The sequence below is a fragment of the Mobula birostris genome, chromosome 8, assembly GCF_030028105.1.
Source record: "Mobula birostris isolate sMobBir1 chromosome 8, sMobBir1.hap1, whole genome shotgun sequence".
Taxonomy (NCBI): domain Eukaryota; kingdom Metazoa; phylum Chordata; class Chondrichthyes; order Myliobatiformes; family Myliobatidae; genus Mobula; species Mobula birostris.
In genome coordinates this window covers 118,581,694-118,599,119 of record NC_092377.1, presented here as the reverse complement: position 1 = coordinate 118,599,119, position 17,426 = coordinate 118,581,694, and the positions used below count along the sequence as shown (strand labels likewise).

The 17,426-nt window shown below is 42.4% G+C and overlaps 1 protein-coding gene across 1 annotated transcript; it reads left to right on the top strand.

Moving 5' to 3' along the window:
- The first annotated feature begins 2,813 nt into the window (after positions 1–2,813).
- LOC140202291 (interferon-induced protein 44-like) lies at positions 2,814–8,771 on the top strand. Its single transcript, XM_072267187.1, has 4 exons — positions 2,814–2,920; positions 7,902–8,064; positions 8,151–8,248; positions 8,607–8,771. Exons 1-4 carry the CDS (start codon positions 2,903–2,905, stop codon positions 8,769–8,771), a joined length of 444 nt encoding a protein of 147 aa, XP_072123288.1. The 5' UTR covers positions 2,814–2,902.
- The last annotated feature ends 8,655 nt before the right edge of the window (positions 8,772–17,426 follow it).

The following is a 17,426-nucleotide window of genomic DNA, read 5'->3' as shown; positions in this document are numbered from 1 at the left end:
CAGTTCTTACACACCATGCCAGAATTTAGTGATTTTTGAAAGATCATTACTAGTGCCCCAACAATCTCTTCAGCTGCTTATTGCAGATCCCTGGTGTGTCCATCTGGTCTTGATGACTTATCTACCTTCCGGCCTTTGAGTTTTCAAAGCACCTTCTCCCTAGTAATCACAACTGCACTCACTTCTGCTCCATGACACTCGCGAATTTCCAGCATACTACTAGTGTATCCCACAGTGATTACTACTATGCAAAATACTTATTCAGTTTCTCTACCATTTCCTTGTCCCACATTACCACCTCACCAGCATATTTTTCCAGGGGCCTGATATCTACTTTCACCTTTCATTGACTTTTTAGATATATCTGAAAAATCTTTTGGGATCCTGTTTGATATTATTGGCCCATTTACCTTCATATTTAATCTTTTCCCACCTTATTGCTTTTTAGTTGTCTTTTGTTGGCTTTTAAATATGTCCCAGTCCACTATCTTCCCACTGATATTTCAGTGAACTGACTTCAGTTTCTCCCTCATAAATTGCGGGGAGAATTCTATAATTTTCGAATCACTGACTCATAAGCGTTCCTTTACCTTAATCTCCCTAATCAAATCTGGTTCATTACATGACACCTTTCCCCTAGTTTCTCCCCCTTGGGATCCAGACACAACCTGATTTTCCCAATCTACCTGCATATGAAAAAACCCAATTATGATTGTAACATTGCTCGCTTGACTTGCCTTTTCTATCTCTCATTGTAATTTGAAATCCACATCATGGCTTTGTTTGGAGGCCTTTATATAACTCTCAGCAGGGTCTTTTTACTTTTACAGTTTCTTGACTTCACACATGAGGATCCTGCATCTTCTGATCCCTTGTCACCCGGTTCTAAGGATTTGGTTTCAGTTTCTACCAACAGGAGCTCACTACACCGTCTACCTACCTGCTTGTCATTTTGATACAATGTGTGTTCTTGGATGTTAAGCTCTCAACTATGATATTTTTTCAGCCATGACTTAATGCCAACAATGACTTACCTAACAATCTCTAACTACACTACATGATCAGCTACCTAATGGATCTTGATCTTGAACTCCATTTCATCTGATCAACAGGAGGAGCCTCACCTTGTCTACTTTTAAGTGCTTTGATCCATCTACTCCTGAGAAAAAGCTTCTCACAAAATGGTTCACAAAATGGAGGTTGGAGAACCATCTCACAAAATGGCCACCTCCATTCCTTTCAATACAAAGCAAAAACAAAATCATTTGAGTTGTTTATTTCCACAGTCCTCACTCACGTCTTACTTGAAGCGACTCCTTCATTTCCTGAAGCCGCTCCCAGGCTAGGTGCAAATGACCCTGGGAAACCATTGCTTCCATTGGGATTGAGTGATATGGGTAACTATGACAATATCAGCTGATCAAGGAGCAAAGATGAAGCCAATGTGTTGGACGAGGGAGGGACCGCGAGGAGACCGAGCACCCACTTTTCCCAAACCCACAGGGAGAGTGAAGGAACGAGAATTCACCCGGTGGTACTGTAGGGGCAGCAGGTCAGCAACATTCCCTCGTAGGACAATTCGACAGAATTTTCCTGATGGAATGTCCCGTCATGTTTCCTGATCGTGGGTGATAGTATTGTAAACAGAAAGGACTATTTTTCTGAGTTAACATGTCTGCCCTGAGTGGTGTCACTGGATCCGGACCAATAGCAAAAGTGGACTCAATGCGATGTCACAGTAAAATTCTTTATTGGTTCCTGTCTCACTTTGATCATCCTGCCCTAGTTTGCACATCAACCAGTCGCAAAGTGAAAGTACAAGCAATAAATGGACTTGGATTCTCGCGGGCTAAAGCGCAGTCAACACACCAGCGTCGATCACTGGGTTTACACCTAGACAAATATGGGAAGTGGAGAGTTTTATCCTCAATCCGTTACTGAAACTCTCCCCCCCCCCATAGAACAAAGACTTTCTCTGATAAAAACAAAAAAACATACTTTCACGTTGCATTTCAGATTTTCCAAAGGACGACTGTTTTTCAAAGTATCCAACCATGGACGAGCGGTAGTTTCCCATAATCAGGGTGTGTCATCCTAATCGGATAGAGGTCAATGTGATGATTTCGTTAACCCGTTTTACCCAGACAGCTAATGCTTTGTCTCCCTGGTCTCTGGCAGGAATCTGGGCACTTTGAGGAACTATTTATGTAATTACAACCATCCTGGGGGCTGTGTAGGCGGGATAAGCATTCTGCTCTTTGGTATTGCGAGGTCTGGGAAATCATCCATTATCAATACATTCCTCTCGGCTCTGGATCCACAAGGAATGACCATAACCTGCGTCCTGACAGGGACAAATCCCACACCTCTCACACCAGAGGTACATACACTGCTGTCAATTTAATATAAGCACACAGACTGCACACATTGCTCTGTTCACTGTCCGTTATTCTCTGTCTCCCTGATATACCGGAGTGTCCACATCAGAGACAGTGAACGGTCCAATAATCCCACTTCAATCTATTGTATGGAAAACACCCCGGGAGGTCCTGAGGCTGGGAAAGGTGCCATTTAGATACAAGTCCCTGATATCAGTAAACAATAGGCTGGAAACTTAAGGGAGGGGGTGGCGGATGGAGGAGTTGTAAATGACAACATTATCGACCAATTCGACTGAGTTCAGTGGTTGGGAAGATGTTAGAGTCCATTAATAAGGATGAAGTTTTCATGTATGGGAATCACGTGATAAAATAGGCCACAGTCAGACTGGTTTACTTTAGGGGGAATTTGCCTGGCAAATCTGTTGGCATTATTTGAGGAAGTAACAGGCAGGAAAGACAAAGCAGAGTCAACTGATGCTGCTCACTTGGATTTTCAGAAGGCTTTTGACAAGAAGCCACACATGAAACTGCTAAATAAGGTAAGAGCCCATGGTATTACAGAAAAGTTACTGGCATAGACAGAAGATTGGCTGACTGGTAGGAGTAGGAATAGATAGGGCTTTTCCCAGTGACTAGAGGTAATCACAGAGATCGATATTGGGACTGCTTTCTTTCACATTATATGGCAATGATTTGGAAGATGATTTGTGACCAAGTTTGTGGATGATACAAAGATAGGTGGAGGGGCAGGTAGTGTTGAGGAAGCAGGGTGTATTCAGAAGAACTGAGACAGATTGGGAGAATGGGTGTATGGCGTGACATTTGCAAATTTCTGGTCCTCTAGAACCATTCTAGAATATAGTGTTTCTTGAACAATCACGACTAATTCTTTCAGGTACCCTTTTCGGAACCCTGGGGTTCAGTTCATCTGGTCTAGGTGATGTCTACCTTCAGACCTTTCCACTTCCCAAGCTCTTCTTCTTACTAACAGCAACTACACTCACTCCTAATCCCCAGTATTCTTGAATCTCTGGCATACTGCTGATGTCCTCCACAGTGAAGATCGATGCAAAATACTTTGTGAGCTCGTCTGCCGTTGAGATGTTCCCCATTACTACCTCTCCAGTATTATTGTCCAGTGCTCTGATGTCCACTCTTGCCTCTGTTTGACTTTTATATCTGAAAAATCTTTTGGTATCCTTTTTATATTATTGGGTAGGTTATCATATTTATTCGTTTCTATCCTTATGGCTTTTAAATTTGCCTCCTGTTGATTTTTAAAATCTCCTCAATCATCTAATTTCCCACTAATTTTTTGCTACTTTATACGCCCTGTCTTTTGCTTTTCTGCTGTCTTTGACCTTTCCTTGTTAGTCATTGTTACCTCATTATACCCCAACCTTTAGAATGCTTCTACTTTGGGATGAATCTGTCCTTCGCCTTTTGAATTTTCTGTCAGTACCTTCAGTTGAACCTTGTCGCTTTGTGTGTTTTCCCCCGAGCCGTCAGTCTGTGGTTTTGTATTGCCGTGTGCTCTTGTTTGTTTTCATTTTCCATGTGCTCCTGTCCCCGCCCCTGTTCTACTCCGGCCGCTGTATTACTGAGTACTCCGCCTCTCACCTGTTTCTAGTTATTACCTGTTTTGCGCCACTTCTGTCTCATTGTGCTCTACCTATCATCTGCCTCTCTGTTTATTGCTCAGTGTATTTTTACAGGTTTGTTGCTAGATTGTGCCAGTGAGTTTTCCTGAGCCTTTCCAGCATTCATATCTGAACTCTGTCCATCCGAATATCGGCTCTGCCTGTTTCCCGATTCTGTTTTTAGGATTTCTCTGGAATTTTTGATCTCCACCTGAACTTTGATGCCAACTTCATTGCCCCTCTGGATCTGCTACTCAGTGAATATCACAGTGCACATGGTCTGTGATTGGGTCCCTGCTTCAGCACCCTGACATGCTCCCAGAAACTCCAGATATTGCTGTTCTGCTGTCATCCCTGCTGCTGTCCCTTCTAATGAACTTTGACTAGCACCCCTCCCAGATAAATCGCCTTTTAGTTTCTACCTCTCAAACCTTCAGGGGAACTTGGTCATATTATGAACCCAGACTCATAAGTGTTCCTTTACCTTAAACTCACTAATCAAATTCAATTTATTTCACAACACCTAGTTAGAATGTCATTCTACAAATTCCTTCCCTTGAGAACGTTCCCCATTCCTTTCTTCATGGATGCTGCCTGATCTCTTGAGTATTTGTACATCAGTTTCTCAAACATCTGGTAATTCCCCCCTCCTCTTTCCCATTTTCCTCTCTAACCTCATCTCCTTACCTGCCCACCACCTCCTTCTGGTGCTCCTCCCACTGCCCTTTCTTCCGCAGCCTTCTGTCTTCTCCTGTCAGATTCCTGCCTTCTCCAGCCCTTTATCTTTTTCACAAATCAACTTCCCAGCTCTATATCTCACCCCTTCCAGCCTTGGAGTTTCACCTATCACCTGCTACATTGTACTTTCCCCTACCCTCTTCCCACTTCCTGACTCTGACTTCTCATCTTTATTTTTCTCCAGTCCTAGTGAAGTGTCTCAGCCTGAAATGTCAACTGTTTACTCCTTTCCACAGATGCTGCCTGGCCTGCTGAACTCCCCCAGCATTCTGTGTGTGCTGCTTGGATGTCCAGCAAATGCAGATTTTCTCTTGTTTGTAATATTCCACATTCCAGGTTTCTCTCATCCCAAGACTGTCTGTATTCATTTGTTTTTCTCAGTGAGCTGGAGAGTTTCAGATTGAAAGGTGAATCCAGAGATTGAATCACAGCAATCTAGAGGAATGTTGCTGTAGTCAGAGTGTCTCAGGGTCTGTAGGCCAAGGATTCATCTGCCCTCTGGGAGGGTGTAAACGTTCTCATGGCAGCAAGGGAAGCAGAGTTTCCTTGTGTCCTGGGATGTCCTGTCACTGACGGAAGATTAGGGAGTTCTCCCGTGTCCTGGTGCACATTTTTAGCTGTCAACTGACACCACAAAACAGATTTTCTGCTGCTCACTGTTCTGTAGTTTATGGAATCTTGCTGTATAAACACTGTCTGCCCTGTGTTCTACATTACACAGAACTTCACTCTCATGAAAGGTGCCATACAAATGCACAATGTTTTGAAAATTTACAGCTCAGGTCCTACAGAGCAGGGAGTTTAAAGTTTTAGGATTCAGCTGGATGGGATGCTCTGGAGAACACTGAACGGTCAAAGAGAGGGTTACAGATGATCCTGGAAGGAAGAGTTCCCAAGGGAATAAACGTGAGTTTCCTTTGTGCTTCACATTTCTGATACAGACCACTGGAGTTTCATTAAACACTGAACAAATTCAGAGAGAAAGGAGAAATGGCTCCAAGAAAAAATTTCTACAAAACAACCACGGTTCAGAAGACTGGGGTTCATGTTACAATGGGGATGAAGCAACAAGTAGAGCTGAGGGAGGGTTGCACTCTGTAAAAGAAGTTATATGGAAATTCCAGGATAACAGCGACAAATGAGTATCACAAGAGGATACAGTGACAGAGATTAGTCCTGGTGTAATACACAGGGAGATGGTGACAATGATTAGTCCCAGAGTAACACATGGGGACAGTGGCAGAGATTAGTCCCAGAGTAACACATGGGAACAGAGTGACAGGGATTGACTGGGGAGTTACACACTGCTCTTCCCGGTGTCTCTCTGCCAGCCGTCCCCACCTCACCTGCCCTCTACACATTGTTGTGACACGTTAAGCTCTTGTCCATGTGAGGGAGGACTGAGTGCTGTGCTGACATCCTCCACATGGTACAGGTCAGGAGACGGAGCAGTAATGGGGAAATGGATCAATCCCAGCAACACATGACCCCAGCATCCGCTCCACTGCTAGTGAAGGTCACAGGGTCACCTGCCCCGATGATGGTCCGACCCCTGCTCCAACTCACCTGGAGCAGCTCCTCCTTGCCTCCCATGTTGCCTTCTGCTGGCGTCCATTATGGACCAACCTCTCCACCATGTGGGGTTTGATGTTGGAATTCTGTGTGTGGCCAAGAGATCATATCTGACTTCCAAACTGATGTGAGAACAGACACTCGGGAGTCAATGGCTATGGGCCAACAGAAGAAGGGTGCTGAGGTGCAGACTAGATCAGTTCTGCTTACTGAATTGGAGGAGAGGTCTGGGGTTAGTGGGGGGACGGGTCGGGTATGGTGTGTTTATCCTTTTAGGATATTGTGAGTAAGACATTCGAGGTTCATTTTATGTGTTAAACAAAATCTGAAGTCCTTTACTTCCGTTAGAGAAAAACCACAAGCAGTCACCTTAAACCGATGTCATTATATCAGACACCATTTCTTAAAGTGAACACAACAAAGCAATGATGGTGTTTGTGAATCATGTAGAACAGTTTCTGTGAAGAACAATATGTGCCGTCTGTCACCCATTACATTCCCCAACACACGGTTCCCATTCCTGTTCTTACCTCTCTTCATTCGTCAAAGCCACCATCCCCGGATCAGCCTGGTCAGCCATTGCTGCAATCCTTCCTTGGGTAAGGAATCCTGAACTGTGCACAAGCCTCACCAGGACCCGATAGAATTGGAGCGAGTCGTCTGTACTACTGTGAGACACAGTGATGGAGCAGTTAGTAGTGCTGCCCCACAGATCCAGTGATTCCGATTCCATCCCAGCCTCTGGAGCTGTCTATGTGGTGTTTGCACGTTCTTCCTGTGATAATGTGGGTTTCCCCCCTGATGAACCTGGTTTCTGCTCCCACATCCCAATGACGTGTAGGTCATTGGGACAGTCTGCTGCTGTCATTTCCAGTGGGTTGTCAGAATGGTGGGGAGTTGATGGGGAGACGAGACAAGTGTGAACTGACGGAGAACTAGCATAGACTAGACTGGCTGAATGGCCTCAGGAAACAAACATGAACAAAAGCTGCTGAATTCACCATTGACCTTCCTATCACTCACTATCCTGGATACAATATACACGATTGTCTCTCCCACATTACTGATGGAGACCGAACAGCTCACAATCCTCAGGATTAAATTTCCCATCAGTTTACACACTGACCAACCATCTGTATCATCCTGCAGTGTGAAGGACCAAGCAGTTTCTGAATCATTTGAAAACTTTGTTATCACGCCCTGACATTAGATAAAAATGTTGATACGTTAGACGGAGGAAGAGTCTGAGTTTTGAAGAGCTCAGATCAAATTCTGAAACAGCTCGTGGGGACAGAGTGGACCCACAGTGAACGGAACTGAAGAGTAACAGTGAACTGGACAGAGCAACATTCCCAGCTGGAGATTAACAGGGTTAGAGAGATCCCGCTGATCCCTGAAGCAAGAATAAGGCGGGGCCCATCTGGATCTCAGTAGATCAGTGACCGTGACCACTGGACTTTGTCTGATGGGACTGGTCCCTCCAGTCAGTGTTCACCTCAGTGCTGAGTGATTGTGATCATCAGTGTTCTTGCTGCTTCCTCTGTAACCAGTTCTTCATTGTCTCACTTAGTTACACAGTTTCAATCCTGACTCGGATGTTGCTAACTATCCAATTATGCCAGAAAATGTAATTCATGGAGTTGCATTCATTTTTGACGTGAACACTATAGACAGCATCACTAAGGAACAAATGAACCTGTTTAAGGAGTTACAGATGATTGTGGCACAGAAATGTAAGTGCTTTCTTTTGGTCTGTGTAACCATTGTCACCATGATGTGGTAGATTGACAATGATATCTTGATTACCTTTATCTTCCAGATATTTACAGGGTTGTGATTGGGACCAAGTTTGAACTACTAGGGATAAAAGAGAAAGACCATAATCAAATTCATGAATACGAGCCACTGCAGGACAAGGTAATGATCTCACCGATATCTTGTGCACCTGTAATGTGACGTCCCAACTCCTGTACTCAGTGCCCTGACTGATGAAGTAAGTGAGGCAAACACCACCTTCACCGGCCTCTCTATCTGTGTCACCACTTTCAGTGAATCATGATCTTCTACCCCTCGATCTCTCTGTTCTTCAGTCAGTGGTGTGTTTTCCATGTTGTGGTGTGGGAAACACAGCACCCAAACTGTGCACAGCAAGATTCCACTGATAAATGACAAGGAACTGTTCCTCCACTTATTAATCCAGAATTTGATGCATAACTTGTCATCACCCCGAGGAGTTTATAAGTACATTAATACCCCTGTCCTTCTTCTCTCTCAGTTTAAGGTGTTGTCAGACTTGACTGGGATGGACAAGCGTTCCATGTTTGTGGTTTGGAATCAATGGAGAGGTGATCAGATCGAGACGATCAAATGCATCCTTGCCCTGTACACTCTGGAGAATATGATCAGAAACATCGACAAGTTTCTCAAAGTGATGAAGTAGTGGCTACACCTGACCTTGTACAGAACTGTTGAACTGTTCCTGTTTCAGAAGCACAATGTTTCAGCCTGCTTTAGAAGCTCACATCTGTAAACTTGCTGTGTGAAGGAGACTGAAAGCTGAGGATTTTTCAATTATATAGATAGAATGTTTCAAAATGTCACACAAATTCCCTGACTCCAAAATGAAGACAGTTTGAAATCAAGTTTACTGTCATTGATTAATATGACCTGAAATTTATTGTTTTGCAGTAGCAGTACAATGTAAAGACATGAAGTTACTATAAATTATAGAGTACTACAGCTCAGAAACAGGCCCTTCTGCCCATCTAGTTTGTGCTGAACTGCTATTTGCTGATCCAGTTTACCACATCATTCATGAAACTGTTAATATACTGTAGATGACAAAGAACAATGGACCCAACACTGATCCTCACGGTACACCATCAGTTACAGGCCTCCTGTTAGGAAGCAACCACCTACTACAAATCCCTGTCTCCTCCCGCTATATATAGGCATCCGTTAGTCTCGTGAGACCATGGATTTGCGCCTTGGATGGTTTCCAGGGCACAGGCCTGGGCAAGGTTGTATGGAAGACCAGCAGTTGCCTATGCTGCAAGTCTCTCCTCTCCACGCCACTGATGTTGTCCAAGGGAAGGGCATTAGGACCCATACAGCTTGGCACTGGTGTCATCGCAGAGCAATGTGTGGTTAAGTGTCTTGCTCAAGGACACAACACGCAGCCTCAATCAAGGCTCGAACTAGCGACCTTCAGATCACTTGACGAACGCCTTAACCGCTTGGCCACGCACTAAACCAATATTGAATCCAATTTACTATTGAATGCCAAGCAACTGAACCTTCTGGACCAGCCTCCCATGCAGGACTTTGTCAAAGGCCTTGTTAAGGTCCATGTGGACAGTCCATGTTCACTGCCTTTCCTTGTAACCTCCTTGCAAAACATTAAGATTTGTGAGACACGACTCACCCAACTAAGCCTTGTTGACTAACTCTAATCAGACTCTGTCTATCCAAATATTTAAATATCCTGTCTCTTAAAATAGATTCCAATAACTTACCTTAACTTCAAGTTTATTGGCCTATAATTCCCATCTTATTGTTAGATTTGATGATGAGAATAGGGCAAGTGCGTAATAAAAGCAATGAGGTAGTGTTCATGGACATTCATAAATCTGATGGTAGAGTGAAAGAAGCTGTATCTGAAGTTAAATATGTCGTGCAAAGAGAGAAACAAAGTAGCGAGGTGATGTCAGGGGTTCAACGTCTATTCAATGTCAATATCATTGACGGTTCTTCATGATGGATGCTGCCCTCTTGGAGATGTCCTCAGGGGTGGGGAGTGAGTGTTGTCCCTCTGACAGAGTGGCTGAATCTATAGCCCTCTGCAGCATCTGTGAATCAGAGCCTCTATACTGTAGGGAAAGAGTTGCATTTCATTCCACTGTGAAAATTAGTAAGAGGAAAAAGGAGTTAGTCCAGAATGTGGGAATGTTTTGAGAAAGTACAAGGGAACCAGTCTTTCTGTATTGTACTCTTTAAATGACTTTAATAATATAATTTGTTTGTGGTATGCCTTGCTGTTGAATCAGGAAAGAACAAGGAACAGATTTTGAAATATTTTCATTACACCCTCCAGGCTGTGATGTAACAACAATTGGAATCAGGCTTATTGTTCTGTCTTGTGACGTGGAATTTGTTATCCTGCATTAACACAGTGATACAAATACAAAAAAAACTGTACAGTAAATTATAAAATAAATAGTGCAAACAAAGGAATCATGAGTCATGTTCATGAAACGTTCAGAAGACTGACGGCGGAGGGGAAGAAGCTGTCTCTGAATTGTTACCTTTGGAAATTATATCATCGGGTAAACTTTACCAAGTGGGTCTGGGCGTAATTGACTGATGGAAACTTCCAATATATTCAGTGATTGAGTTGCCAAAAAACAATGACACCAGTGGGTAGGGTTTAACTATTCTGACGGACATTGGAACCGGAGTGATAGGGCAGAGGACGGGGAAGATCGTATGCAAATAGGTACAGTGTGTAGTGAGACTGTGAGGAAGGACAGGCAGATGACAGGGCACAAATACAGTCAGTAGGATGTGTTGAAGTGTGTGTTTAAACTAAATACAGGTTGAGTCCCCTTCTTTGAAATGCATGAGGCCGGAAGTGTTCTGGTTTCAGATTTTAGAATATATCATGAGATACCTTGGGACTGTTATCAGTTCTGACTGAATTTGTGCGCTCCTAGTAAGTAGTCTTTGTCTTACACTTGTTCATCACACGTATGAAATCATTTGTACTCTTCAGTACAAACCATTAATATAATGAAAATATAATGCGTAGGGTGACAAAAACAGCACAGTAGCATTGGGAGAATACGCAAATCAGCTGTTCAATAACAACAAACAACGACAGGCTTTCAGTCTCCATCTACGGAACATGTTTTGATTAAAAAGTTACTGTACACCGTATTTGCATTTTAATTTTTATAGATTTGATGTAAGGTATAAACAATCAGTAGAACAATTAGACTTGTTCTGTTGCAAGATTTTCATCAGCAATGATCTTCACAAACTCGTCAGTTAACTTCTCTGCTATTTTGTGATCAGCAGATGCTTTATCTTTAAAATTTTTTAAATCTTTAAAAAACGAATGCCTCGTCTTTTATTAAAATTTTGCAGCCAGCCTGTTGAATAGTCACAAGTACCTTCAATTTTCAGTTTGCTGTAACAGATCTCTGCTTGTTTCATGATTAGCAGACCGTTATGCGGCACATGTTCACTCTGACGCTGATGAACCATTCTATCAATACACGATTCAGAGATCTGCTCTGTGTCCGTGAGGCAGAGACCTGTGCCTCGCCTGGGAGACCTCCCAGTGTCCTGTCGAATTTTCCATTCGTGATGTCACATTGGCACCAAATAGAAAATTTGGATTTCCTAGGTTGTGGGATTTTGGAATTTCAGATGAGGGCAATTCAACCTGTAGGCTGTTCAACAAATTGGAAAAGTGAGGATAAAGTAAAAGGGAAGGAGAGTGCAAGAGAAAAAACAAATGTCTTCAGAATAAATATAAAAGTAAAATGTTTAGAAATAAATATGAATTTAACTTCTGGTAAAATAGGGGCAAGATTGTAAAGGGTGATAAATACAGGACTGAAGGTGTTATATTTGAATGCATGCAGTATATGGAATAAGGTCGATGACCTCACAGTCAGAGATTGGCAGGTATGATGTTGTGGGCATCTCTGAGTTGTGGCTAAAAGAAGATCACAGTTTGGAACATGTTCTATCAAAAGAACAGGCAGAGGGTGTGGGTTGTCTCTGTTGGTAAAAATGAAATCAAATCCTTATAAATAGGTGGCATAGTATCAGAAGATGTAGAATCCTTGTGGGTTAAGAAACTGCAAGGGTAAAAAGACCCTGATAAGAATCATGTACAGTCCTCTGAACAGTAGCCAGGATGTGGATACAAATTACAACAGGAGATAGAAAAGTCATGTAAAAAGGGGAATATTACGATAGTCATGGAGGTATATTGGGAAAATCCGGTTGGTGCTGGATCCCAAGGAAAGGAATTTGATGAATGCTGACGAAGTGCCTATTTAGAGCAGCTTGTGGTTGAGCCCAGAAGGAGAAAGGCAATTCTGTATCAGATGTTGTGTAATGAATCAGATTTGATCAGAGAGCTAAAAGTAAAGGCACCATTAGGAGAGAGTGATCAGAATATGATAGAATTCACCCTGCACTTTGGGAGGGAGAAGCTGCAATCAGATGTATTACAGAAAAGTAAAAAGAATTACTTAGGTAGGAGAGAGAAGCTGCCAAAGTTGATTGGAAGGAGCCACTAGCAGGGATGATGGCAGAGCAGCAATGGCTGGAGATTATGGGAACAATTTGGAAGGCATAGGATAGAAACATACAAAGAACTAGTTTGCTGAAGAGGGAGTGAGGCAACTGTGGCTACCAATGGAAATCAAAACCATCATAAAAACAAAACCGATGGCAAAACTTAGTGGGAAGTTATTAAAAACCAGCAGAAGGCAAGTTAAATGACTAGGGAGGGAAACAATTAAATCTGAAGGTACACTAGCCAACAATATAAGAGGGGTATGGAAAGTATTTTCAGTTATATAAAGAGTTAAGGAGCAGCAAAAGTGGATATCATACCACTGGAAAATGGCGCTGGAGAGGTAGTAGTGGGGGAGAAAGAAATTGTGGACAAGGTCAATTCGCATTTTGTTTCTGTGTTCACTGTGCAACACACCAGCAGCATGTCAGAAATTCGAGAGTGTCAGCGAGCAGAAATGCATGTGGTCACTTACTGAGGAGAAGGTGCTTGGGGAGTTGATAGGTCTGAAGGTAAAAAATTCACCTGGACTAACCCAGGGTTCTGAAAGAGGCAGCGGAAGATACTGTGGAGATATTTGTAGTGATCTTTCAGTCATTAGTAGATTCTGCAATAGTTCCAGAGTACTGGAAAATTGCAAATGCCACCCCACTCTTTAAGAAGGGAAGGAGGTAAGGACTGGAAATTATAGGTCAGTTAGCCTGACTTCAGTGATTCAAAGTTCAGGGTTCAAGTTTAAGTGTCATTCAACCGTACATGAAACTCATGAATACAGTCAAATGAAACAGCATTACTCCGGGGCCAAGGTGAACAACACAGCACCAAGAGTCACACACAGCACAAAGCACAGTAAGATATCAGTAAGATACATTCACACAAAAAAAATAATCAAAAATCTCAAATCCATGAATTTTGCAGCAGTTTGTAATCAAACACAATACAGTTTGTCTTTTGCTGAATGAACACTGCAGGGCAGCACTGACTCCAGCTCGGACACCATGCCACACCGCCTCCAAATCCTTTCTCCTGCACAGCTGCAGACAGGTGACACCCCGGCTTGAGGCCTAGTCCTTGCTATGACCGAGGCCACGCAGCTCCCCCACCATCCACCGATAAATCAGTGAATTGCACCAGCAGTATTCCACAGGTATAATGGTCAACAGGGTCTTGTGGTCATAACAAAAGCAGCTGAGATGATCACTCACTGTTAGACTGCACACCACTTTCACACACCAATGCCTCTCTGACACAGCAGCAGCATGATTCGCACCACGTCCTGCTTCTTCAGTTTCCCCTCCAACGAGCAACTCACTGATGGGGTAGAAACCACTGTGATCGAAAGTACCTTGTTGGGAAGATGTTGCAGTCCATTATTAAGGATGAGGTTTTGGGGTACTTGAAGCAACATGATAAAATAGGATGAAGCCAGCAGAGAGAATCTGACCTGATAAACCTGTTGGAATTATTTGAGGAACTAACAGGCAGGGTAGACAAAGGAGAGTCAGTGGATGTGGTTTGCTTGGGTTTTCAGAAGCCATTTGACAATGAGCTGTACATGAGGCTGGAACGATACGAGCATAGATAGAAGTTTGGCTGACTGACAGGAGGCAAAGAATAGGGATAAAGGAGTAAATTCTGGTTGCTGCTGGTGACTAGTGGTGTTCCACAGGGGTCTGTGTCTGGACAGCTTCTTTTCACGTTATACGTCAATGATATGAATGACAGAATTGATGGCTTTGTGGCCATATTGGTAGAAAATACCAAGTTAGTGGAAAAGCAGTTTTTTTTTACTGTAGGGAGCCTACAGAAGGATTAACACAAATTAGGAGAATAAGTGAAAAACTGGAAGATGGAATATAGTGTTGGGAAATGTACGGCCATGCACTTTGGCAGAAGGTATTAAGGTGCGGACTATTTTCTAAACAGAGAAAATTCAGAAATCAGAAGTGCAAAGGTTCTTGGGTTTCTTGTACAGAATTCTGTGAAGGTTGAGTCAGTGGTGAGGAAGGCAAATGCAAAGTTAGCATTCATTTCGAGAGGACTAGAATACAAACGCAAGGATGTAATGCTGATGCTTTATAAGGCATTGAACAGACCACACTTTTTTGTGATCAATTTTGGTCCTCTTATCTAAGAAAGGATGTGCTGATATTGGAGAGGGTTCAAAGGACATTCATGAGAATGACTCTGTGAATGAAAGGGTTAATGTATATGGACCGTTTGATGGTCTGGGCCTTTACTCACTGGTGTTTAGAAGAATGAGGGAATCTATTGGAACCTGTTAAATATGGAAAGACCTACATAGAATGGATGCCTCCTATAGTGGTTGAGTCTATGACCAGAGGACACAGCTTCAGAATAGAGGGATGTCCTTTTAGAACTGTGATGAGGAGGAATTCCTTTAGCCAGACAGTGGTGAATCTGTGCAATTCATTGCCACAGAAGGCTGTGGAGGCCAAGTCACTTGGTATATTTAAAGTGAATGTTGATAGATTCTTGATTAGTAAGGGTGCCAAAGGTCATGGATTTGAGAGGGAAAATAAATCACTCATGATGGAACGGCAGAGCAGACTCTAGGGCTGAATGGCCCAATTCTGTTCCTATGTCTAATGGTCTTCTTATGGTTCTTTAGGTTGTTTAGGGGTCGAGGAGGAGGAAGTATTGGGCATCCTAATGAATATCAAGGTGAATGTCCCCAGGCCGTGATGGGATTTACCCAGGGTTATTGAAGGAGGTCAGAGATGAGATTGCTGGGGGCTTGATCAGTATCTTTGCGTCCTCTCCAGACACAGGTGAGGTCCCGGTGGACTGGCAAGTCACTAATGTTGTACCTCTATTTACAAAGGGAATAAGGGAAAGTCCCAGGAACTATAGACCAGTGACTCTCACACCAGCTGCAGGGAAATTGCTGGAGAAAATTTACCTTTATTTACGAAGGTTCATTAACAGCTGCCTGCATTTTTAACTTTATAATTTATATTCTTCCACAGTGCACCATATAATGATTTGTAAATGTAAGTGAACATTTCAGAAAATATCATTGATCATAATATTAAAAGGAGTGAATTCACACACTCCCCTGTGCAGTCCCAATCTCTATCTCATACTCCTTCCAGAGTATCTTCTTATCAGATAAAAAATCTTGAATACAATTGAACATTCTCTCACCTATTCCCATCTTTTCCAGTTTAAGCAGTATTCTTGTGTCCGTAACATATCATAACCATTCTCCAGATCCAACTGTCACCACTGATTCTTTAACTTGGGCCTAACAAATATCAGATTCCAAACTTAACACTGAGTCCATGGTCATTCTCCCTTTACAAAATCCAGATTGGTGTCCGACTAATTTTCCCACTACTCTCCACAAAACAAGGAAGCCTTGCTAAACCCATTCATTCCAAAATCTTACATACATGTGAAATTAGGGAAACATTGTATAACAGATATCATCTTCCCCAGTTGGTTCTACACCTGTTTACATCCAGACAATGTAAATTCAACATCCAAGCAAAAATCAGAACATCCTTTTTTCTCTCTGCAATCTGTCAATTGATTGCTCTTTGCCCTTATCACTACTTTTAGAACTATAACTTGAGCTCTTTTATATTGTATGAAAGATGAATAGGAGCAACATTGTCTAACTTTCCTAAACACTCTATTCCGCTCCTTCACAGTCCTTTAACATTCATCCATCCACGAGGGAACAGCTCTCCTTTCATTATCTCCCAGCGATATGGGTTGATTCCTTAGCTATCAAGTTGAGTACAGAGCACACGGTATTATTACTCAGTTCGACATTCTCCAAAACCAAGTGATCAGGAAATATACTTTCACATGGATCATCAAACCATCCCAATTTGCCTTATTAAAAATTCCATCGGGGGACATGAGGTCTTTTCCTCTGATACCCATCTATTCCCATTGTACAGATATCGGAAAAATGATACCCTTCCACTGTTGTATCATTATACACTTTCCAGATACATAGATTTGCTATATCCTCAGATACAAGTGTGAGGTCTATAGCAGAAACAGTGTTGTTAAATAGATTTATTCTTGTATTCCTACCATCAATGAGGCACACCAAACACTTTCCTTCCAGGAAGTCTCCCACCACTGTCTCATTCACATTTGTGTCACTGCAACCCCACATAGTACTATGGGCATTAAAATCCCCACACCATATAACTTTATTTTTCCATTTTCACCCAACACTTTCCAAATATATCAGGCGCTAACTTTTCACAAGGGTTATAAGAAATTATTATCTGAACTTTACTATTTTTCCCCAAATTACCAGAATTGACCCATACACAACCCCTATCTCCAGAACTCTGCATTACCCTGTTTTTGACCCAGGTGCCCACACCTCCTCCATTGCCCATTTTCTGACAGCAATTTATAGTAACAAAGCCTTGTATGGTAAAACTTAAGACTCAAATGTAACCAGGTTTCCCATATACAAATACATTTCTTGAACTCTTGAACATTACCTGACAGGCTTCTAGCATCCACTGTAAGATTAGAAACAAAAGCATTAACAGCCCACCTTTGAAGTCTGAACATTTTTTACTCCTCCTTGTAAGGTATCATTAACAAACTCTGGAGTCAAGTCTTTTATCTCTAGATATTTTTCTGCAGCTTTCAAAATACAACTTTTCCTCTAACTAAATTATTTTTAATTTGGTCCCTGAATACATCTGGAGATTACTCTCCAAAGCTACTGTCATTCAATGTAATTTCTCGGTGTTACTTTCCATCCTCCCACATCGTTTAACC

Bases quoted from the DNA above. Each gene is read 5' to 3' on its own strand.
- LOC140202291 (XM_072267187.1), top strand. The intron at 8,065-8,150 runs GTAAGTGCTTTC...TTTATCTTCCAG, and splicing joins GATGATTGTGGCACAGAAAT to ATATTTACAGGGTTGTGATT. The intron at 8,249-8,606 runs GTAATGATCTCA...CTTCTCTCTCAG, and splicing joins ACGAGCCACTGCAGGACAAG to TTTAAGGTGTTGTCAGACTT.